General features: G+C 44.4%; 1 protein-coding gene across 1 annotated transcript; it reads right to left on the minus strand.

Moving 5' to 3' along the window:
- Nucleotides 1-226: 226 nt before the first annotated feature.
- Nucleotides 227-17,051, minus strand: DRGX (dorsal root ganglia homeobox). Its single transcript, XM_009087325.3, has 6 exons — nt 17,018-17,051; nt 14,261-14,358; nt 13,894-13,995; nt 11,200-11,372; nt 10,782-10,894; nt 227-903 (listed from the first exon to the last, which is right to left on the minus strand). The coding sequence occupies exons 1-6, from the start codon at nt 17,049-17,051 to the stop codon at nt 638-640; spliced, it is 786 nt and encodes a 261-aa protein (XP_009085573.2). The 3' UTR covers nt 227-637.
- Between the last annotated feature and the right edge of the window lie 7,924 nt (nt 17,052-24,975).

Genomic DNA, 24,975 nt, shown 5'->3' on the forward strand with positions numbered 1-24,975 from the left:
GTAAACTCATCTCAGCAATTTTTCAGTAATCTATGCATGAGAAGTTTCACTTTCAGAGAAAAGAAAAAAGAAGAAAAATTATGAAGATTTTTGTTCTATTTTCTGCTTCTCTTACATCTGGATTGCCTGGGATAGGTTTGGTCGAAGTCAAATGCTTTCAGAAAATAGCAGGCCAAACTGGGATATACCTGGATATTCCTTGCCCTCTGTTGTGAGCGGTGGAGTAACTGGGTGGGGCCTGGGTACATCTCTTTCCCCCAGAACACACATCTGGAAGTGATATGCTGCTTCCAACCATCCATTTCACACAGGATGGGAAGTTGAGATGTGCAGGAGCAAGCCAGGATCTTTTCAGTGTCCCTGGGATGTATGGGGCAAGGGGGGAATAAAAACAGTTTCAACGAAGTTTCCAAACACAGATAGTGCCGATAAATCAGGGAAATGAACCTACAGCGACACAAGAAAAGCAAGGGTGCATGAAATGCAGCCAAAGAGGCCTCTCAGCTGTGCGGGTCCCTGGTGGCCCCATGACGTCCCCCTGGGCACGGGCACACTGCAGTTCACCCCGTGGCAGGGCAGGGCAGGGTGCCGGCGGCAGGTCGCTGCCCTGAGCCGAGGGGCCAGCACCACCCCGCTCTCATACGCTCTTCTCGCCTTCCATGTGCTCCTTGGGCACAGGGGGCTGCTTGTCCTGGCCGCCCTCGGGGCCGGGCTTGGCGGGAGGCGTGGGGCTGCTGCTGGCGGTGGGCAGCAGGTTGGCAGACTGCAGCACGGCCTCCGAGTGCTCGCGCGCCTTCATGCGCAGCGCGGCCACGCTGGCCGTGCGGTTGCTTTGGCAGCCGTAGGTGGGCAGGAAGGAGAGGCCCATGGGGTCTGGAACGCAGCACGAGCACAGCGGGCTCCCTGGGGAGGAAGGAAAGAAGGCACCGTCACTGCTGGGGAAGGTCATGGAAAACATCTGTTCCCTCCATGGTCAGTCTGAAGAGGACAGAGATGGGGTTGACCTTTAGTGGGTACATTGACCTTCAGTGAGTACACAGGTGTCCTCTGGATCACTAGGGCTAGAAAACCCATATCCTGTTCTGCTGATCCTTCTGTGAGAAGGATCTTACACTGTGAGTCATCCAGGGTGACAAACAGAGTGCAAGAGGGAAGTAGAGACAGAAGTGAGCAGCAGATCAGATCACACAGTGAAGTTCAGGTCACACATGAGATTTCCTCGTAAGCAAGGCTCAGCTCAGTCCCTCCTCTCATATCAAGCTGCTGTTCTGTGGCTGCCATCAGCCCCATGCTGGAGGTGTCCCCTGCCCTCCATCTGCCCTGAGCCTGATCTATGTAGGCAGCAGCGTTTGGTGAGTGAGCATAGGGGTTCTGTCACTTATCTTTGCCTGAAAGATTACAGCAGAGAGAAAGGTGAAAATATTCCACTCATTATGATGACCTTCTCCTATCTCAACTACTGGCGCCATTTCTACCTGCAAGAGTCCATTCTACCTTTACCCACTCAGTGTCTGTACTGCTTCAGGGTGACACCTCAAAGAGAACGGCCTCAGAAGTGAGCCAAAGCTACCTGAAGTTGCTGCTGTGATAGAGCTTTAGAGTCCCATCAGGAGAGATGGGCCAGAGCATCTCTACCCCATCATTTGAGACATGTGGCTGTTCCAAGCAGGCAAGGAAACACTGCAGCACGTATGAAGCGATACTCTCTTTTGGAGCCAAAACCTTCCCTGCAACCCACTGACAGAGGCAGTCCAGCTGCTTTCCTGAGGCTCTTCCTCTGGTTTCTCTTTGGTAATGCTGGAGATTGGGCCAGTTCCCAAACAAGCACACCTGGAAGTGTAGGTTGATCACTGGGCAGGACATGCAGTCCATCCAAAAACCCATGCTGGTACTCAGCTTAGAGGCATCTATTGAATGATGGAGGATGTGACAGAGGGGTAGGATGGGGAGGCAGGGTGGGATGGCTGAGCTATTTCTTGTATTAACTCTTTGGTTAAAAAAACAGACACCATGTTTCCAGGGGTCTTAGAGGCCACACCAACTCCACATCCTCATGTACACCCCTGGCAAAAGCCTGTCTTTTGCTGATATGCCACCTTTCAACAAGAAACAGCCCAGCCAACTACTGGCACCCACACATCCTGACACGATGCAGTATCTTCCCCTGATCTTTCCAAGCCAAGGACTTGCTTTAATTTCTGCAGTTAATATTTGAGTTAAATGGCTCATGACTAAGTGATGGAACTAATAACCTACAGAGTTTTACACTTCTGTTCTTGGTAGCAACGGGTCAGCACCCATCTGCTAGGAATGAAGGCAGACAGTTGTTTGTTTTTAAGATGCTGGCAAGACTTCTCCACAGCAATTGTCAGAGATTTGTGGTTGCCAGTAACATTCAGGAAAAAGTATTCCTTGCATCTATAAAGGACAGCTTATAAATATAAATGGAAAGAACCCTTTTCTCTTGTAATACTTCTCTGATAAAGCATATGATCAGCAGACCAACATTTTCATGGGTCCAGGCATTTAAGCACAATCAAGTTTCAGCCCTTGACTAAAATCTTCTGCTTCTTTTGATTTTAGCTCTAGGAAGCTCAGTCTTGAATTCTGTGGCTGTTTTGAGCAGGTCAGAAGGAGGGTTTATAATAAAATCTACTCAGTAACAACTTAAGAGTTGTTAGTTGTTACAACTTAGAGTTTTTGCCACCACCAGCCACACTCGTAAAGTAATTTTTTGCCCCATTGAATCACAGCCACTGTCTTAACAAGAGGGAGGAGAGGCCCTACAGAGTCCCTGCAGTTTGCAGCAGGTCTTTTGCACCATGTCCCACTGTTTTCAGACTCTGCTCAGAGACAGGGGATCTGGGAGGCCTGCAGGAGCATCAACTGCCTTTGCACTGCTGCTTTCTAACACAAACTGAATGAGGCTTTCAAACAGAGCTCCCAGGCTGAGGGGAGGGCTGCCCTGCAGTGCCTAATGCAGGACTGGGCACAGGCAGTGCTTAGTGGGAGGTGGGGAGAAGTGGAAAGCAGTCTTCCCCTTTTCAAAAAAGCAGGAATCGGCTCCATTCCCTAAGAATAATTTTCATTCCATTGTTAGATGAATAAAATATTTATCAGTATTCAGTACCAGCCTAAGATCTTTGCTTAATAATTTGCCCTGATATTACCTAGTGTCTCTGCAACCTGAGGGTGCAGTTACCTGTGGTGGAAACAAAGCTATCTCTAACAATAATTCACCCATAAACCATTCCTTTCATTTCCACTGAGGTTAAAATACTTGCAAACAGCTCACACATGAAAAAAAGTAAAGTAAAGAACATCATTTGCTCCAGGGTCCAGCTGGAATAGAGGAGAAAAGGATTTAGTCCTGTTCCTTTTTAATGTATGTTGTAAAGAAGATTGACTCTACCTCAGTCTCGCTACTCTACCAATCATCTGAATCTGCAGATAATAAGTCCAGTGAAATGTACTGGACTTTGCCAGCACAAAGCCAAGGCAAACAGTGGGACACTGAGGAGTCCAAGGTCTCCACCTTCCCATCAGTCAGCCCACAATCTCCTGAAAAGTGACAATGACCAAGACACAGGCATCCATGCATAGAAGGCAGCAGAAGTTTTTAATACCTTATTGCAGTAGCCCTTAGCCCACAGTGGGAAAGGAAAGAACTGTTCCTACTTATTTCAAATCTTCAGAGGACTTCAGACATCCATCTCCCCTCAAAATCAGTGAGGGTTCAGCCATCAGCCCTAGATCTTGATGCAACCCCCACCAACACCTGTGACAATCTGAGATTAGTTTATCAGGATTTGTATCGAGTTGCTGCAATATGGACAGGGTACTGTTTGCTTTCTTTCAGAAACTTACTGCCTTCTGTACACAAAATTAAAATACACAATAAGATTTCCATTAACTTACAGCAAATTCTGCTGGATTGATCTGAACCTCCTTCTATTCCTATATGAGATCATACTTTAAATGCCCAGCCCGAACATAAATACTTAATGTAATAAATACAGTCTGAAATATTTGATCCACTTGGCAGTTTAATTGATCTACTACAGAGACTGACAGGAAAAATTAAATTAGTTTTGTCTTGTCTCTGCCAACATCACATTTAAATTGTAACAATATTTGATCTACACTTTTCGTTGTGGACTCTTTTGTGCAGTTCTGTGGTTCAGTTTAAGGTGGGAAGAGAGGGATAGGAGTGGGGCACACGCTGATACATAAACATCAATATAAATTTTTAAATATGCATTTTGCATTTCAAGTCAAGGGCTTAAAGAATTTAATAGGTAGTCTTTCCAAAAGACAAACTCCACATTCCTTTCCTCTTTCATTATTTGTGCATATCAGCATTTGATATGGATAGCTGAATTACTACCTGACATGGAGGGAAGGAGAGAAAAAATCCCATTTAAAGCCCTCATATATCAATGCATGATGCTTAATTTTCAGAGAAAATATTATGTTTGATTTAATTATTGTTATCTTCTCATAGTTGTCACATTGGTTTTCTTCAGCTCTAATCCCTTTCATAAGGATTGGAAGGTCAACAACAACATCAAGTTCATAGTGTTGATTACCAGTGGGAACTGATTCAATGGGAGCTCCCTCTTGTACTTCACAGATGACACCAACATTCTGTCAATTAAAGCCTGAGTCAAAAGTAGGAAACAGAAAAGTAGCTTTATCCAAATCTTCTTAAGCTCTGAATCAGGAAGTTCAGAACAAGAAAAGCATGAACTCAGTCCTGAAATGGAGAAGCATCAGATGGTCCCAGTTTAATTTGGGGTAGCCTCAAGGCTGCTGGAATTATACTAGATGCTTTCTCCTGTTGAGAAGCTGGTTAAATGTGGAAGGTGTACCCTGTGCTGCTCAGAGGCTGGAAGAGCACTTCAGAGGTGACAGCAGAATCCAAATGTTATAATTTCACATCTCCTTGGCTGTGACCCCTCTATGCCCAGTGGAAACAACAGAGAGCTGGTAATCTGACTCAGATGTCCCATCATCAGGAGCCTTTTTGTTGAAATAACAATGGAACTGGAGGATTTCATCCTCCTTTATTTGTGCCAATAGTACTCTCAAAAAAAAAAAAAAAAATTCAGAAGCCAGGACTACTTGCCTGTTAGGGCAGGAAGGCTGGCAGCAAAGCCCACAAAAAAGCTGGGAGAACAGAACCTGTCCTTTGAATACTGTCAGCTTGGCAACCTCATCAACAGGAACCCCTGCCCAGCCAAGTTCCACAAATCAAGATTTGTCCTGGAGGAACAAGACAGCACCTATTTCCTACCCATGCTCTTAGGGCTCCAAGTACCTGTGTATTTCCTAGTGAAAAAGCCCAAAAATCTCTACCTGCGAGGTAGGGCAGTGCTAGAGCTGGGGACCTGTGATATGGGAATCAAAATAATTTTCTCAATGTGCATGCATCTGCAGCAAACTAAAGAAAAGTTTTAGATTGTCTGAAGTCAGAGTGGCAGATAAACTAAGAAAAATGCCAAGCAAACCCACTTAATATATTGGCAGTGTTACATCAGAAAAGTCAGTAAATCCATAATCAAGGATGACACTGAAAATAAAAGACCCCAAGAGTTTGATTCCCGTTCCCCAGTCTTACAGGAAACAGTGGAGCTTCAGTGCAGTAAACACCAGTTCAAGGGTGAGTTAGGTCCTTTAACACTTCTTTCATGGCCTTGGCAATGGGAATTGCCCAACAGAACTGAGCAAATTCCCTCCATCTTTCCATAATAGAAATTGAAATGTAATGGATGGGCAGTTCTAGTTATGTTTTAGGTTTTTTTTTCCTGGATACTGCAATTAAGCCTCCCTAATATGAACAGCAACCACAGCAGCAGCAAACCATAAAAGAGCCTAATCAACAGTGGCCTGCAATACCCATTTGGATGTGCATAATACAATCGTGCTTCTCTCTCCGTGGTGTGGGGGTGCTGTGAAAACCAACTGAGCTATAACTTGCACAGAGAAGAGCTGTGGGTGAATTATGAAAGTAATTCCCTGGCAAGTGTAATTATTTCTCTCCTCATACACTTCACTCATCATGGGTCTGGGGAAATTTCAGAGGAACGTACCAGACACACTCTTGGCCTCAGCCACCAGAACGGTAGAACACATCCGCTGGAAAACGGAGATTCTTGTTTACACCCATTAATAACATCTTCTGCATTAATGAATTGCATTCATGCTGTCATCCATTAAGAAGGTACTTTGAGGTCTCTCTCTGCACAGAACACTAGCTTCTCCAGATGACTCTATAGTTATACAGCCCATAAATAAAACAAGTATTTTCCCTTCATCTTTGAGGTCTGCAATTAAATCTACTAAATGGACTGCAGATGCCTGGCTTACAGTAAGTGTTTCATCTTAGAAGAGCATGGAACTGTCGAAATCACCACAATGAAGTAGCATAATTGTCAAATCAGGGCGATTTCAGAGTGTAATGAACATCAGAAATTTCATCTCTGTGAGTCAACCTTTTTCCTCATTATGGCTAGTGGTGAAGTACTAAACCCCTGAAGTAGGAACCAATCTATACCCCAGAAATTATGACATTGTGCTAATTTTTCAAACGAGGAATTGTATTTCCTGACAGAATAGTACATAGGGAGATGATACAGTAGTTAGCAGATGTTTGCTAGTGAGTACAGCCTTCAATGTGCTAAACTTCAGAGAGACAGGAGACAGGAAAAGGTCTGTTGTATTATTGGACAGAGAATATTCTATAGAAACAGAGAAAAACTGTCTGGTGATAATATACTCTTCTCTGGAAAAGTCTATATTCTGACTAACAGTTTTCTTTGCTTAGTATAGCCATCCCATTTTATTAAGAGAACATCCTGTGGTGCCAATATCCTCACCTTGATGGAAAAAAAAAATCTCAGTTTCAGAGACAGCAGAGTTCATGGGGCATAGTGCTTAGGGAAAATAGCTTTCTTCTCATTCATAAGAGCAGACCTGGTCTCATGCTCCAGCAATATCCCCATATCCTAGAAATGGCACATGGGAGGTCCAGAGCCACATGAGGCAAACCTAACAAGCACTTGACAGTCTTTCCAAAAGCAAAGTTGCAGTCTTAGTACCTGCCCCAGATGAAACTGTCTTAAGATTTCCTATCTCTTGTAGCCCAGCTTCACTCTCAGCTGTTACATCCATTTACAATAAATTACATCCCAGAACCTTGTGGCCTAAGCACTTTATGTAGCTTTGGAGACCTGGGTCTGGAGCCAAGCAAAGTCAGAGAAAGAGAGGTATTGGGTTTTTTTACTAAAGATGAAGAACTCTCAGATGACATAATAAAAATAGTCCCTGAGAGCATAAAATAATTATTAATTACTAACATCACCATCATCACTTCTTATTCACTGTATTGATTTTGTCTCCTTCTAAAGCATCAGTCAAATATTATTCACCAACACCAGCAAAGTGTTGTCTCACAAGTCCAACAAAACACATCTTGTCTCCTCAAAAGAATAAGAAAACAACCTACACTTCCTAGTAGAACCTGATGTGCTGAGGGCACTCATTTTTTTGCAGGCAATTTTTATGGCTATACTAAAGAATGTGATTCCCTTTACTGGCCAGGATTGCTCTCCCAATGGTGGGAATATATATCTGTTTGCATGATCCACATAGAGGAGCTGCATTCAGTTTGACACTTGTATAGAAGAAAGCATGCATCCTCTCAGTGAAATAATGCTTTGATTCTGGAGCAACTATTTTGCTCTCAAAAGCACAGAGAATTCCTGGTAATTTCAAAGCAAGGCTGGCGCAAGAAAAATACTGGGAAGACCCTTCAAGCATTTCACTCTTCAATAAAACTTGCAAAATTTTGGAAAACCTTTCTCCTTGCTGGGTTTTCCCTTATCCAAACAATCCCAAATACAAGCAGCTCATAACTTCATGCCCTGGGCTGAGTTTTATGGGATCTGTGTGACATAAAGTCCTATGTCTCCAGACGGACTGTGGCAGGATTCTGGCATCATTTCTGCAGCAAAGTGCAACTAGATTTTCAAGGGAGAGGCTTAGGTCCCTTAATTAAGATATATAAGGACATATACTATTGCCTACGAACACACAGCTCCTGTCTCAAACAGAAATGAAAAGAGAGTCAAACTGAACCAAGCATATGACAAAGACTGTCACATTAAGGTTTGTGAACACTGTGTCTCTCCCTATCCTTTCCTTCCTTCTCACAATCATTATCTTTTCCTCCAGACTGACACATGAGTTTGGTTGTGCTCTCAAATGCACTGGTTTAGATAAAACATCATTTACCTGGAGTTTCCATACCAAAGAAAAGCTAACTGTGCATTAGGCCTGTGATATCTTTGGTCCACTCAGAAGGTCTAGAGGTTGCCCAGGTCACCAGTTAACAGGACCAAAACTCAGTGACTGCTGTGCACAGCCCTACTCTAGCCCAAGTGAATTACTCTTGAAGAAATGGGGAAAGAGAAACTTGTGGAGATGAGCCAAGCAAGGAGGACACAATACACCATATATCAATACAAGAGAGATGTAACAATTATTCTCTGCTTGTATATATCAGATTTGGTCCCTCATATAAAGATAAGTCCTTCCCCCTCAACTCCAAAGCCAGAATTTGACATTACTAAGACCTAGCAGCAGAGCTGGCAGCAGCAGCAGAAGAGCTCTCCTCAAAGCAGCAGCTCTGAATCCCAGTCCCTTGCCAGGACAGCAATACCCTGACAGGCACACACAGCTCCTGGGCGGTGCATACACAGATGTGCAAATCTGTAACTGCATTTCATAAAATCAAAATATACTACTTTATCCTAGTTCCCTTGCATGTACCTGGAGATTTCTAGTGCCAGGCAGAAATATAAAACAGACATTTCAGGAATGAGCTGCATATGTAACTGACAACATTCACCAGGCATCTGATAACTGACCATTCCTATACAAACTGTATCAATAAAAAAATCTCTATTTACATTTGGGACAGTTCTTTCAGAGACATTGCCTCTTAGTCTGGGCAACTGACTATTTAATATCTACAAAAGATTCAGGAATAGAACTTTTTCTGCCCCTATGCTGTAAATCTTCAATCAAGCAAAAAAGAGCAAACTATTAGTTTCTCAATTTATTGGCTAAGCTGTAAAATCAAAGAAAAGAGTAATAGGAAGTCTTCCAAATAAATAAAACTAAAAACAAACAAACAAAAATAAAACAAAACAAAAAAATCCAACCCCAAACAAACAAAAAAACCAATCAGCTAAAAATACCAACCCTTCACAGCAATATTTTAATTTTTTTAATTTCATTTTGCTTGGCTTTGTTTATTTGGGTAATTTTTTATTAGAAATTTAGCTACATTTAAACATTAAAAGAGTGAGAACACATATTGATGCATTTAATTTGAAAATGTTTGAACATAAACTTTAAGGAAAGAGCCTCCTATACTGTCATCAAAATTATTCACTGAACACAACCATATTTCCACACTTTTCAACATATCTGGGATTACAGTTATTAATGAACAGGTTTTTTGCCTGAAAAACTTCACCTTATCTACTCCAGAGAGGATTCCCAATGGAAAAAGTCAAAATTTGCAACCCCAAGAGTTCACTAGCAGAGATCAAAAGGACTCAGGCACTCTAAACAGCTGCTGCCCACCTACAGGGGACAATAAGCCTTAAAGTTTTAGGGTTCAGGTCACACCCATGTGTCCTTTCTTGATTCAGAATTCCGGGTCCCACACCTACCAAAAGAGCAGTAACTGTGTGGTGTGCCTGGCTTCAGCTTTTTCCAAAAGACAGGAGGGAAGGGAGTGCAGGGGGCAGGACAATGGACTTAACACACAACTCAGGACTTCCAGAGGTTTGCTCCAGGAATATACCTGGGCAATGCTGATTTAACTGGGAATACAAGGAACATGAGGTATGCCAGAGAATACACTGAGATGTATTAGAGGACATTTTTCTTTGTAGTGAGGGGTCTTTAACTGAGAAACTTTCCGCACAAGTTCTTGCAGCACATTGGGACACAGTAAATGTATGTGCCTCTTTGTGCTTGGCACTGCTATGAGGCTTTGCATCCTATAAATCTATAAATTGAATTCATCCTGCTTACACTCTTAGTCTTATAAATTGTTAGACTAAGAACAGCTAATGGATGAGTAGGTGATTTATTTTTAAAAGTTGCATACTGCTGCTGGAAACTGAAAGTGTATAGACACGGGATGTACCCTTCCTGAAGCCGGGGTCCCAGGTAATGAGGAATTACTTTGTATCCTCCCCTGTCCCCAGGAACGAGCTTTATTCAAGTTCTCAAAGGGGATCCACTGTCCAAGAAGAGAAAGATCTGGATTGTGCAGAGATGCACTGCAAAGGAAACCACATGCAAAGAGCGGATGAGGCATCAGTAATGGTGCCAGGTACTACATAATGCAAAAGGATGTATATAACTAATTTATTAGAATAAATTTAACTCTTAAAAAAAAGCATATGCAACAAAAACTCTAAAGGAGCAAACCCTACCTGTCTTACTTCTTCAGAGAAAACCTGACCTCACAAAAAAGTAGCCGTCAGAGTAAAGTGGAGGAGTTTTGGCACAAATGATGCTACTAGAGGAGACTCACTTCAGTATGTGCAGCACCGATCAGTGCAAACACTGCCAATCTAAACAGAAAGAGGGGTCTGCCACTTCCTAAAGGTTTCCTCACAGAGGGCAGTGGGGCCATGCCACTCAGCTTGAAAGGGATGCTCTTTGAGCTTGCACCCAAGTAAAGTAAAGTCGTTTACCTTTTAGAGAGGCGACATGGGATAAAGCTTGTGCATAGGTGGCTGTGTTGAGAAGAGTCCCCGGCAGGCAGGAAGGGAAGAAAGGTCCTGTAGGACCCACTGCTCGGCTCAGGCTGATGGAGGAAAGAAGACAAATTCCTTAGAAAACCAGAACCAGCTGATTCCATTTGTGCATGCACTCAAACACATTGGTGTCTCAGCACACAACTAGATGTGACCCAGGCTGTACAACATCAGTCTCCCACAGCCACCAGCTCCTCAGCTTCTCCACAGGGAACAGTGGATCGCACAAGAAACATTTTCCAAAGATGATACCTCTAGGTCAAGGCATAGCAGAAAATCTGTATGCACATACACACATATTAGGCATTCTTGCCACACAGACAGGTAGGCAGAAGATATCATGTATTACTCTTACCTCTGCTGGATCTCCAGACCCTCTTTTTTATTCCTGGTTTGATCTGTTGGAGAAGGGGAATTTAAATTCCTTGCAGGAGGTGCCACCTCAGCCATGGTTTCCTTAGAGCCCTCTTGGTCAGAAGCACCCCTCTCTGTTTTTCTCCATTTAGCCCTTCGATTTTGGAACCACACCTGGAGTGCGAGAGCAACCCTAGGTGAAAACCATGTTTAGCCAAATGTGAAGCAGAGAGATTATAAATTGTTACTCCAGTGAAATCTGTCATTTAGTAGCTTGGCTGAATCTTCCTCTTATTTTATATCCCCATTGCTATTCTAGTTGAGTCTTAGGATGGCATTTGTATCTGTAATATTTCAGCATCTGGAAAACAAGCCAGAAATGTCTAAAGACATTCAAAAGGCATGTCACAACAAAAATTAAGGGTTAAATACATATCTAAGCTCCCTGATGAAAACATATATAAGTCTTTTAATCAGCTGCTGCTAGAATCAGAGAGGTCAGAAGTCAAAACGTGTGGATCTGGCCATCTTATCCAGTCCATTTTCTGGAGAGAGAGGGCTGATACTGGCTGTTCTTCCTCTCATGGCCAGTCTGCTTTCAGAGGACTCAAAAGCAGATAGGTACTAATTTTGGAACATCATTGTGCAGTTTAATAATGTTGTCGTGCAACAGCCCCCACCTCAGGCTACACTATGAATTCAGAATAGAGCACCAATTTCCAAACCTTTTTATTCCTCCCCCTATGCAAAACAAATATTAATATTCTTGATTTTTTTCAGATGACTATTTGTCTAAAAACGTTTTTTTCTATTAACCTTGGAGCTGATATGCTGAAAGTACGATGTTTGAGGTGGCAAATGCCAAGCCTCTCTTGAAGTCAGGAAATCCACATTTTAATACATGAATTCAAGTATAGGCGAGATTGTTGTTATTATTATTCTTCTCCTTCTCCAATTCCATTTTAGTTAGCTGCCTTTTAATTGCACATATCAGCAAACATTGAATAATGATTTTATCTATATTCTAAATTTAGAGCAGTTAAATGCAAAGCAAAATGCAGACACTTTCTTGTGTCTTAATTGAATGAAGGTCACAGCTATAACAATATTTAATTGAGCTATTTTTCATTATCATATTTTAATGACTTTGCACTGACAGTTAGCCTGCTTCTGAGGAAAGAGCATGATGAAGTCGTTTATTTCCCTATTTAGTTATTGTTTGACAACATCATCTTCGATTAAGACTCTGCTTTATAGCACATTAATCATATTTGAATGAGCAAGGGGTATAATGTAAACATATCTCCCATCCTCTGTGTTTCCCCATGTCCCTGCATGAAAGCAGGCAAAACAAATGCTTGCATCTATTGTCTGTTTGCATAATAGCCAACAACAAGGCTAAACCCCAGTCCTCAGCAATCCAATTGTCACCACCCCTATCTCACCCTTGCACCTTTCAGGAAGAAGTTATGATCTTCCACTTCTGAATGCTCAATAATTGTCCCATTTATCTCAATTTGCAGTTCAGTCTTTAGGCACCAATAGCCAAAATGGCATTTTTTATTATTTTTTTAAGCCAGTACCTACAATGCAGTGGCAAAAGGAGATTTTCATTTCCAAATAATAATCAGTTTAATTTGCCCGCATATGACCAATGATTCATGTTCAGATTTAATAATCAGGATCACATAATCTGATTATAGGAGAAATAATTTGTTTACAATCCCCAATTTACTGTGGTGAATTCCATTATCTCTCTTCAGCCATTGGGTTTTAAGAGATACTAACATGACCCTAGGGAACAAAAGGCAAGCTATTATATTTCCTACAATTAGATCTTTGCATAGTCTTAACCCCAAGCACCTAAATTAAAAAAAAAAATAGAAGAACACTGTGCAGAAAAGCCCCATAAATAAAAATGAATGCATAATCGTGTTCAAAAAATGGTTTGCAACTCTGTTGTGGATGCCTGAAGAGTTACGGGGATCCATCCCTGACAACTGCAGCACTACTTCTCTTAGCAGAGCATGTACACATACATATGGACTGGATATGGAAAAACAAACATATGGAAAAAAAGAAAAGAAAAAAATAACAAGGAAAAAGGTAAAGAGAGGGAAGAAAGGAAGGGCTGGAAAAGTGTGGCAGTGGAAAGAGTAATCATGGCCAATGGTATTTATTGGATCATATTAAAGGCGTGGGAATTGCTCTGCAGGCTCTTTATCTGCCTAAATTAAGTGTTTAGAAAGAAGGCAAAAGGGAGAAAAGTTGAAGAGGTGCAGAAGCTTTCTTCCTGGCATCTGGGCTCCCTGCAGTTGACTAACCCCACTGCTCGACAGTGGTCATAGTTGTTTTGGAGAATCACGTCTCAGCTCTTTTCTCTGCACCACGCCCCCCCTCCAAAAGCAAGGAAATGGATGTGCATTGATGTAATTTAGTACCTTGGAGACGCGGACAAATTAGTGTAGAACATTATCACTAGTTAATTATGAATGACCGATTAATCAACCTAATCTAATATTCCACATTATGTTGATGTTATTAAAGTGCATCATGAAAATGACAGATCGTCTTCATTTGCGTTCTTTGGCCAAATGTGCACTCTGCAGTCATGATGTCAAATAAAAAAAAAAAAATTTAAAAAAAAGTTTGCCAGTTTGAATATCCGAGATAAGTAATTCCCCAGGATGTTTACCTGCACCCTGGCCTCTGTGAGGTTGATTTTCAGAGCCAGCTCTTCCCGAGTGAACACGTCGGGATAGTGGGTTTGAGCAAAAACAGCTTCCAGGGCCTCGAGCTGATGGAGGGAAGGAGAGCAAAGATCTGTGAGAGACCCGTGAGGATCCGGCCCCCCCACAGGGTGTCTGCCAGGCATGGATGAGGAAAACGGGGCCACTGAGGCAGCGGGGCAGGCAGGATGGGTTGGCATGGCACAGGGCGTGCAGGAAGGAGGCTGGGAGCTGGCAGGGAGCAGGCATGGGGGAGGCAGGGAGCCAGTATGGTGCAGGCAAGCAGGGGCCAGTGGGTGCCGAGGCCAGGGGCAGAGAGAAGCGGGCTCCTACCTGCTGCAAGGTGAAGGTGGTGCGGTTGCGGCGCTGCTTCCTTCGCAGGAACCCGTCGTCGAAGTCGCCGGCAGAGTGACCTCCGAAGGGGGCAGCGCCTGCGGGCCGAGAGCCGCGTTAGGGGCCGCTGTGCCCCGGGGGCACCGGGCCGGGGCACAGAGCCGCTCGGGCGGGCAGCGCTGCCCCAGCTCCGCAGGCCGGGGACTGCTGCGGGCACCGGGGGGTTCTGCAGCCCGGAGCTCACCCCGGCCCGGGAAAAAACATTTCTCGGGCTATTTGTGTTTTAAAAGAACGAAGAGACGAAGCTTTGGCATAGGCGTGTGGGCAGCAGCTGGCAAAGGCCCTGTCTGTCTGCCGGGGGAGCCCGAGGAAGCCCCTGCCCGGCCGAGGGGGCAGCGGGGCCGCTGCCAGGCTCCTCTGCACGCACCCGCGGGAGCGGCCGAACCGGCCCCGTCTGCTCGCCCTGGCTTGTGGAGGAGAACGTGGGCACGGAGTTCGGCGCAGCCCAGCACCGGCGGCTCGGCCACGGCAGAACAGCCGGGAGTCGATAGCGGAGCTGGGGAGGCCGCCCTGCCCTTCCCCGACCGGCGTTCGAGGGCCCGACTGGAGTACCAGGGGTTTGTCCGCAGACAGAGGTCGGGAGAGGACAGATGGGCCACCGGGATGAGAACCACGTCCCGTGGAACGGACCCCAGCCTTGTAGCTCCCCCCAATCACACACTATCCGTGCGAGCCCGCGTAGAAATGTGTCACTCCCTTTCTGCTGGCTGACAAAACAGTCTAAGAAAACACAAACAAAACAAAACAGACCAAAAAAACACTCAAACCAAAGCAAAAAAATAAAACCAAAGAAACCAACCCCAAACCAAAAAAAGAAAACAAAAAGGACTCCAAACCAAAACCCACAAACCAGCAAACAAAACCAAACCAAAAGAAACCCCCACAGAACAGAAAGAATACCTGAACCCGCAGAAGTGTTACTGAGTGTCCCCATGACCCTACTCATAGACCTGCCCCTGGGGTACTCCGCGGTACGTGGGCTGGAGGTCCCCACTCATCTTGCAGCATCATTTGGAAGATAAACATGGCCCCGAGCCCTCTCCTCGCACAGACCTCACACCGTGTGGGCCTGGGTGAGGCTAATCAGAGAACAAAATACTGTCCCGGTGACCCCCAGAAAGCAGTCTCTTCCCTGCAGCACCGGGCCTCCCCGGCTGCCCAGAGCTTTTCTGTTCCCCCTTCTTTGGTTTGGTGGTGGGTCGGGGGTTTGGACGGAGTTACATATTTTTTATTTTTTTACTTGTGATGCCAACACTGTTTGCACCCTTTGGCAGGACAGATCGCCCCTTCCCCCCGCCCAGCTGCTGCCCAAGGCGGGAGAGCTAGGGGCCGGCTCCGGACAGAGCCGGGAGAGGCTGCAGCCTGCGGGGCCGCTCCCCGTCTCGGGCCGCCAAACACAGGCACCGACTCCACGCTGCCACCGGAGAAACAAACGTACAGCAAACAAACAAACAAAAAAACAAACAAGCAAGCAGGCAAAAACAAGAGCACGTTTCCAAAGCTGTATGCCAAAACCAAGCAAACAAAGCCGCCCCAGAGTTCGATGGCACTGGCAGAGGGACCCTCTCACTGTTCTGTCCAGTCCAACTCCTCTGTCCCTCCCGGACAAAACTTTGGGGAGTGAATATTCCAGCCGAGATGCACAGACTGGCTTGGGTTCGCTGACCCTGGGAAGCCGTGCTTAAAGAGGGGCTGACCCTCCCCGAAGCGGGATGAAACCGCTGGACCGCTTCTTCCTGCCCGCGCCGCCGCAGGGAAAACCCCTTCCCGCCGGGTGATGCCCGTGCAAGGAGCGGGGTGGCCGGGCCAGGGAATTTTACGGGGCCGGGTCGCTTTCCCCGCCGTGCAGCCGCGGGGCACCGGCAGTGCTCGGGCAAGGGGGGACAGCCCGCCAGGGGCTGGCGCTGCGCGGCCGCGACCCCGGGGACGCTCCGCGCACTACGAGCAGCAGCCGGAGTGAACAGGGCAGAGGGCCCTGGGCATCTGCGGGGGAGACACGGGGAAATCCTGAAGGCTGCCAATTTTTAGAAAGGAAATCAACTACAACAACAATAACAATAATAACAATTAAAAAGTCTCTAATCAATAATACAAAGAAAAATCATCCTCCTAAGTATTTATTTCCCCCTCTTTTTTTTTTCTTCTGTTGTACCTCATTTTTCCCCATCCTCGCACAGAATGTTTGCAAAATAGCATTAAAGATTTATGCGGACCCTTTGGCTGGAGGGAGGAGGCGTGACCACGTCCTGAAAGTGTCCCGATTACAGCCATGACACCAACATCTGTGCTGGGAGAGGAGAAAAGCATCTCTCTCTTAGCCTGAGGCTCAACTGCGGGATCGCTATCCACAGAGGGGAGGCAGGTGGCAAAATGACGGGGGTGGGGGTGTAAAACCAAGCCCTTTGCAGCAGGAATCAAATTAAAAAAAAAAAAAAAAAAAAAAAAAAGTCATGCCATCCTTCTTTCATTCCTGTGACAAGAGGGGGGAGGGGGATAGGGTTGTATTTGCTGAAGGAAAAGGATGTTATTTAGTTGTCTCTCTATAAATTTGCATCTTATCCCAGCACGCATTTGTACGCGACAGTCGTGGCGCAAGTTCGGTCACAGTTTCTCCTTCCGTCCCCAGCGCACCCCCCGCCCACAGACACCACGAAGTTCAGCTCTTGTACTTACACATCTCTGTGCGACAACACTCACCCTCGAGCTGCGGGGGGCAGTGGAAGTAGAACATGGCCCTGAGGCTGGGTGGGCTCCCGCTGCTCGCAGCTGCGAGCCCGACGGCGGCCGGCACCGGGGCCAGCCCGCGGGGCGCGGGGCTCCCGCGCACCCCCCGCACCGACGGACCCGCACCAGCTCCCGAGTCGGGCACCGCGACGCGCCGCCGAAGTGCCTCCTGCAGATCTGAAGACACAGAGGGAAAGAACAGAATAGGTGAAGAGCCAGAAGAAAACACCTGATTACCCTAAAGCCCATCCCAGAGGAAGAAAACAAGGAGGGTCTGACCCTGTGCAACGAATTAAAAAAGCCAAAGACAGAAAACTCCATGATAGGCGAACAGTAATCAAAATCAGCAAAACTTTGTTATTCTTTTTTTTTTTTTCCTGCCCGGAATAGCAGATTGTGCCTCTCTTGTTTTTCCCATGTATCTATCCATCCATCTCTATATCTATCCATCCATCCATCCACTTCTATATCTTTATATCTATCTATCTATCTATCTATCTATCTATCTATCTATCTATCTATCTATCTATCTATCTATCTATCTATCTAAAATATTCCTTTATGGAGCAAATAGATACATAAAGAAAAAAAATGTTCATAGGTAAGATTGAACTGCTTAAAAGAAAATCTAAATTATTCTGCCTAAATGAAACAGCAATAAAGCCTAAAAGCTGCCTTCTTTTTAAAGCATCCAACACACTGGGAGCCAATGTCCTCAGCAAGGAAAAAAACCCCAAGAAATAACTCATATTTATATGCAGTCATACTAAAAACAAACAAACAAAAAAAAAATCCAGAAGGTACATGAATATAGTAATCCATACCTAAACCGAACAGAAGTAAAAATCACCGGTAGGGTTTGGGGGTGTTTGGCTTTAGAATAAGGCGCTGTGAGTTGTTGGCTGCAGAGACAGAAGGGCTCTGTGGAGTTCTGGAAGTGGCCAGATGTCTTTATATCTGTCTACAGCATGCTCTGCCTCTCAGCACTTGCCTTTATAATCTCACGCATAATTGGCCTTAATCTGATTATTTCCAGCGCTGTCTACAGTGAGTAACTTGGATAGGTCTATTGGGCCCTACAAATGGCCCACGTGGTGTGCAGAGCAGGGGGGGTGGAGAGGATGAAAAGAAAAAACCGTAATTTCTCAGCAAACGCCAGGAATGTGAACTGCAGCAACACAATCCCATTATTTTCTGAGCGCTGGCGCTCCGGGGCTCGCAGCCCCCTGCGTGTCGCCCCAGCCCCGGGGTGCCCCGGGGTGCGGGCCGGGGGGGCCCCGCCGCACCGAGCGCTGCCGGAGCGCCGGGTAATTGCCGCCGGATGGGTTTTGGGGGGCCGCTCTGCACACGCCTCGCCTTTCCAAGCGATCGTACCACGGCAAAGTTTGATTTTGTTCGCAGCGAGGGGTCTCTGGATTTATGCTCGCTTCCCGTCTGCAAATGATATGCGGCGGGACCCTTCGCAATTACTTTTAAAATGCATCCGAGACATAGGCTCAGCGGAGAGAGATGGCCCTTGCCTCAGCCCGGGTGAAAATTAGACTTTAAAGTACCCAGATGAAATTTTCAAGTCAGGGACGCGGGATTGGATCAAATCACATAAACTGCAAAAAAAGCAAGTATAATGGCGCATAATTGGTTCTGTAATAGCATTACACAAGGATAATAGCCTGTTATGGCCCCCTGCACATTAAGTGCTTCCCTGGCGTAAAGCCTTTATGATATTAAAGGGGGAATATAATGATATTTTGGTTATTAAATGCGTGTAATTAATTTATGCACCACTGAAAATAAAGTTGGTATTATGACCCACTCAAGATGCATCAGAAGATGTAAGTCAGACAACTGTTGATAAGTTCTGGTGTCTATGTTTCGTCTAGACTGCTGATTTTATTTTGGAACAATTGCTTCTCCGGCAGACTACACAAATTTAATATTTTATAAAGATTGTAATGTTCTGTGCAGGAAGGGCGAGCAAATCTACACAGGCTCTCTTAGATCTGATGGGAGTTTAAAGACAGCACATTCATACTGGAGCAAAGGAGATAGATACAGGCAATACAGGTGCAGAAATAGTGATATTGAAAAGATGATATCTTTGGAAAGTTGATTCTGTACATGCGATCTCATTAAATAAACACTAATAAGCCTTAGAAATATCACCTGCTCTGTCTTTTACATTAGGCATAGATGTGGAAATTCCCCTAATGTGTATTCAAGTTGGAGTTATGCTTCCATCCTGTGAAGCATTATTTTAGCAAAGCAAGGCAAAAATTAATTTTACTTGAGATACAAATTGATTTGATCTGATCCTATCTTATCCATTCACTTATAATTTTAGCATACTAGTAACAGATGTAGAAGGCTGTTTTCAGGTGTTTTATATATGTTTACATGACTACACACACTTATAGGAACATCTTTGTTTGACAACAGACATTTGTTCCCCATCCAGTCAAGTCTCTGAGCAGTAAAATATACTACAAATTGAGATGGCTTTTACAGCATCATGCAAGATCAAAGACCAATGCTCTGAATCTGACTGCACTTGATAAAATAGCAGCATGAGCTTTAGGCCAAGTAACCTTAAAAAGAAGGCTATAACCTAGAGGTGCTACCTGTATCTCTCCTGACAGTCTCCCCCTCCTGAGCTTTAAAATCCACAGAGGGCCAGTACTGTAGGATCCCTTTGCACAGAGGCAGATGTGCCTTTTTCTTTTTCCCTGACGTTGGGAAGAGATGAGTGAGATAGTGTTTTATCATAAGAACCCCTAATAAAATAATAATAACTTCATTATGGTGCTCTCAGGCCTTGCTCTAGTCAGGGGGCTGCATTGCTGTTTTGGCTCCAAGACTCACTTTCCCCAGCAGTTTGAAGCCTGCAAGTTCAGCGTATTACAGGAGGGGGAGAAGGCGGGATGGAGCACGGGGAAGTGCTCCACGTCGCTGCTTTTTAAATAGAAGCAAAAGTACCCTGAGCCGGTCGAGACTCAACTTTCTCCCAAGGACCAGCAGCTGCAAAACAAGGAGATAACTAAGCAATATATAATCCCCCACCCCTCGCCAGCTCGGCGTCTGTTTAATTTTAATGCTTGAAACGCGGGGCTGACATAATTAAAAGTTAGCGCTGGGGAGTCCTGGGTGCTGCTCTCGGGCGGACGGAGCCCCGGGGCGGCGGCGCTTCAGCACCATGGAGAGAGACCGCAGCTCCGCTCCGCGCCCGCAGCTCCGCTCCGCGCCCGCAGCTCCGCTCCGCGCCCCGGCCCGCCCGCCCCACCCCGGGGAACGGCTGCGGCAGAGCTGCTCCTGCGTCCCTCCGGGTCTCCCTGCTGCAGGCGCTTTCCTGCCAGTCTGGGACTACAGTGGGAAAAATATGCAGTAAGTTGTTTGGGATCATGACTAGTATTTCTCGGATAGTTCCTCTAATCTAGCTACCAAAGGCAAGCACTAAAATCAAGAATGAAATCATGTACAGAGCTACAATATTTCAGGAAAAAAATTACCTTTTATTATAAAGTTCTTAAAGTCGCCTTCATAAACTTAATTTTCATTACTATTATCATTATTACTGTTGTTATTACTGTGACTCCTGTGATATCAATATTAGTTACTAGGTTTGCAAGAAAAAGTCCAAAGAAGCATAATTCAGGATAGACACTTAGCTGATCGTGTCTTAGAGCAGAACTGTTCCTGTGCTGCACACACAAGCACACTTCTTCTTGTATTTCACCCATGAAAACAAAACCTAGGGCTGAACTGCTGAGCAAAATCACTGAAAGGATGTTTTCCTTGGAAACACTGAGCTTCGAGGGGATCATTTGTAAAACTCAAGGAACAACTCAGTTTGATTAAATGGCTCTCTTGCCTCTCCATGTCCAAATGTTTTCTTTCCCGTGATTCTCAATACCTGACCACAGAAAAAGGCTAGCAGCTAAAAGGTTATTTTACCCTAATTCATGTGCAGTAAAATGTATTTTCCAATTAACCAAATTTGCCGATTTGTCCCGCTTGGACACTCTTATAATTTATAATGTAAAAGTGTTCTTTCTTTATCTAAAGACCAAGGTGACTGCTTTTAATTTTCTGTAACCTCTTTACACTTGATGTTCACCAGACTCATAATGTTAATTGGCTTCATATACGGATCATCAGTTTAATGAAGGAATAAATCCTATGTTGCTTTATGTCCCTCTGTTTTAACAATGATTGCTTTAATGAAGAATGTGACGTGTTTGAAATCAAAGCTGCAGGAGACATTAGAGGGTTTTTTTTTTTTTTAATGATGACTGAATTGCTTATTTAAAGCTAAAACCGTGAGGTTTTCATATTTCAAAAGCTTTTCTTTAAATAATTTTCCATGGAAGATACTGACACATTCCTCATCAGAGAACTCTTTCTTTGCAATTACAGGCAGGGACTGAGAATAGCACAGTCCTGTAATATAAACACCCCAATTAGGTTATGAAATTATCTCTAACCTTTTATATCACTGCAGTTTTCATTCAGAGTTTAAGTAAAACTCCCAGTGAGTTATAAGTAGTTATGCCAGCCTAAATAAGGAGTATTTTGGGGGTAACTAATAAACCTCTTTGTCAACCCACTGTATTTCCACTGTTCAGGGGTAGATGAAGAAATTTACAGGAGAGAAAGGATTGTCAGTTCATACACAAAAGCTCTAGATTGCTATAGTCTATTTTTCCCCATGGGAATTTTAGGATTTCAGGAGCAAGGGTAAAATATAATGAAACATAGACTCATAGAGGTAAGGTGACTGCAAATCAGAGCATCAATTAGGTCAAGCTGGAAAGCAGCAATTAGACACAACGCATGTGCTAGTTACAGTAGCTACAACAGGTTTAACATGCACAAAGAAAATGGAATTCTGGTAATTGAACTTCTATGTTCCTCGTCCCATTTATAGTAAGCCTTCCTTCTCTCTCCTCCTTCTGCCTTTAATGGAGACTTCATACACTGGTATGCATAAACTGGTATCTATTTTCTTCTCATTTGAGAGCTGTTGTTAACAGAAATTACATGACCATTAGGTAAAGGAACATGCAACATCAGAGAGGAAAGTCTCTAATCAGAACCTAGACAAGGGCTAAGCAATCAATTGAATTGGATAGAAATTTCATGACAGGGCAGAGGAAGTGCACGAGACAGAAAGGGATATTAGCTTAAATTACATACCACCAAGAAGTCATTCAGTATGCCAGGCCTGAACCCATGATTTCTTGTCTTGTTCATGTTCTGGCGAGTGTTACACTCATTCAATCCAGGTTGCAAAACGCTTCATGTAGGTACACACAGCCCTTCACCACTGCCCTCCATACAGTTCTCTTAGTGCCGTATGTTTCCCTTCAGAGCTGGCCAGGACCCTATGAACAGCCCATAATTCACTCTTGCCTTCCCTCTCAATGGAAAACAAGAAGGTACTTCACAGCACCTCTAGTGGCACACAAGATAATTCTGCCAGGAGCCTTCCTCAGTATCTGCCACACTCTGCCTGGAGCTGTGCCTTTACCAAACCTATGCTTAGGACGGGCAAGGTCTGTGCCAGGATGAGGCAAAACACACAGGTTTCCAGGGGGATTATCTGGGTTTTTAGTGAAGATATCATACAAAGCTGCTTCTTCCCGGATAAAATAAGTATTCTAACCAAGAGTTGTGAATAAAGACTTCCAATGAAAGGTCTTTCAGTCTATGGCTTTTGAGGGCACAGTTGCTTGGACACAAACACTGGCTCAGCACATTTAGCAGAAAATATGATGCAGATGAAGAGTTGATTACAATGTGGATCACAGTAGAAAGTCTACACCGATTTTTAAATACACACACCATTTTGTGCTGCCTGACAATACCATATAACCTGATGGTTAATAAAGAAAGGTTTCTTTGAACAGATCTGAAACGGCATACTGGGGTTTATGCCAGAATGCCGCTTTGTGTCACAAGGCCTGAATTTACAGCATCACCAAATCGTGGTTTCAGTTAAAGTTTAGTCAGTTCCCAGTATCAGGTCATGTTCTCAGTGAAAATCTACAGCTTTTGTTTTCCACGATAAGGCAGGCCGCGATCTAGCTCTGAATAAGGGCAGTTAGTATATGCAAGAATCTAAAGCTGCAAACATTCTGTGACAACAGAAAGCTAGTAGTTCCCCCTTATTCTGTGAATGGCTTCTAGCAGTAAACCCGATAGGAAGAAATAAAACATTTTACTAGCTGCTTTAATGCTGCTTTAATGTCTCATTCACCAAAGGTAAGGCAAATTCACACCTACTAACTACTCTCCTTGGAGGTGAGCTGCACTCCAGGCCAGAAGAGAAGCGGCCTAGGTGTGACATACTTTTGCACAAAGCCATTGAAATGCACCCTCTGGATGTGGCAATGCTCTCACATTAGCCCAAGCACTCCATCTCAGTTCTGGGTAAGTTGCACCATCCTTGGGGCTGAACCAGGAGTGAGGCTGCCTCTGAACATGTGCACGTGGGTGTTCACAGGAATGAACACACATGTATACACGCATCTGCATGTGCAATCTGAAGGGGACTGGTGGTAGTCTGGAGGGTTTGGTATCTCTGGGAAAGCCCTGGACTTTACCAGACACTCAGTCACTCCTCTTTCCCGGAGACAAGCTCCAGGACTATGAATAAATACTATCCTCCATGGCTCTTTCAAATAATTGCCCCATTTGCTACACGAAGAACAGGAACCATAGTAATTACCCTTGGCAGTCTGGAAGAAACACCGAGCATTCCTAGAAGATTGCCTCATACCAAACAGCATTTTCAAGACTGCAGAGTGGATAGGAGAGAACTTACAGCATCGCTGTGCTCTAGCTTCCTCAGGGCAGGCACAGAGAAATTTTCTCTTCCTCCCCAGCTCACCCCATCCCTGCACCTACCCCCCAAAAAAAGGAAACCACCTCAGATCAATTTCCCCAAGCACATCCTTTCTGCCTTACCTGTTCCAGGACACCCCCCAGCAGATCCTTTCCCCTGCTTCAGTGCCAAGGAGCACCTGCCCATACCTTGTGAAAGGAGCACCACAAAAATCCCTTAAAACAAGCATTTCTACAATCAGGAGACCACTCTTGTGAATTTGTGCTCTTCACAGTTGGCTCTCCCCCACCACACACTGAGACCCCACTGCCATGTTGGCTTAGTGCTCTCCCCACCTTTAGGAGAAATGTGACTGCACATACCTCACATGCCTGGACCACTTTAGTTCCAAACCTGGACCAAATGCTTTGTCATTGGGTTGAGTGTAACCCTTCATCTCTACCACAAGTAGGATTTTCTTCTTATTTTGGAATTTATTCATGTTTCAGTTAATGAATGAGAAGAAAATTCACCTTTATTTTAAAGCAAAGCAAAACAAACAAACAAAACAAGGCAACAAAAAGAAAGAGCCTACTTGTGCTTAATTGTTATTCTAATTATGAGTTGTGGTGTAGTGTAAATTTTTTCCCTTGGCATTATTATGAACCTCATTTCCTTATAAAGTCCAGGATAAACAATTCCAATATATTTTGTTTTAATTATCAGGGTTTAATGGGCCATAATAAGACTAAGTTGAGTGGTGTTGAAAAAAAATAATTTAATGTGTGCAAAACTACCTAGTGCATCTAGCTTGCCTGTACATATTTCACCTATTGTATGGCAGTACTGTGTTAGCTAATATTCAGTGTGCCCATCATTTATTTATTAATCATACTTGCTTTTCACTAAATTTTTTTTTCCTGGCATCTGAAACAAGAAGAAACACATTATGATATCCTAGAAAAATAATGGGCAGTTCTCTGGGTTGAGCAGTGAAGGATGAAGCTGATGTAAGGCTAATGGTGCTGGAAGCATTTGTCACGCATGGACAGAAAATGCAATGTTGGATACAGATCCTGCCTCTGCCAATCCAATCCAAATGCTGCCAGTA

The sequence above is a fragment of the Serinus canaria genome, chromosome 6 (assembly GCF_022539315.1).
Source record: "Serinus canaria isolate serCan28SL12 chromosome 6, serCan2020, whole genome shotgun sequence".
Lineage (NCBI taxonomy): Eukaryota > Metazoa > Chordata > Aves > Passeriformes > Fringillidae > Serinus > Serinus canaria.

Coding starts and splice junctions, on each gene's coding strand:
- DRGX (XM_009087325.3), bottom strand. CDS start 17,051: ATGTTCTACTTCCACTGCCCCCCGCAGCTCGAGG. Junction 14,359..17,017: donor CTGCCCCCCGCAGCTCGAGG/GTGAGTGTTGTC, acceptor CTCGGCCCGCAG/GCGCTGCCCCCTTCGGAGGT. Junction 11,373..13,893: donor TCACAGAGGCCAGGGTGCAG/GTAAACATCCTG, acceptor CTCGCACTCCAG/GTGTGGTTCCAAAATCGAAG.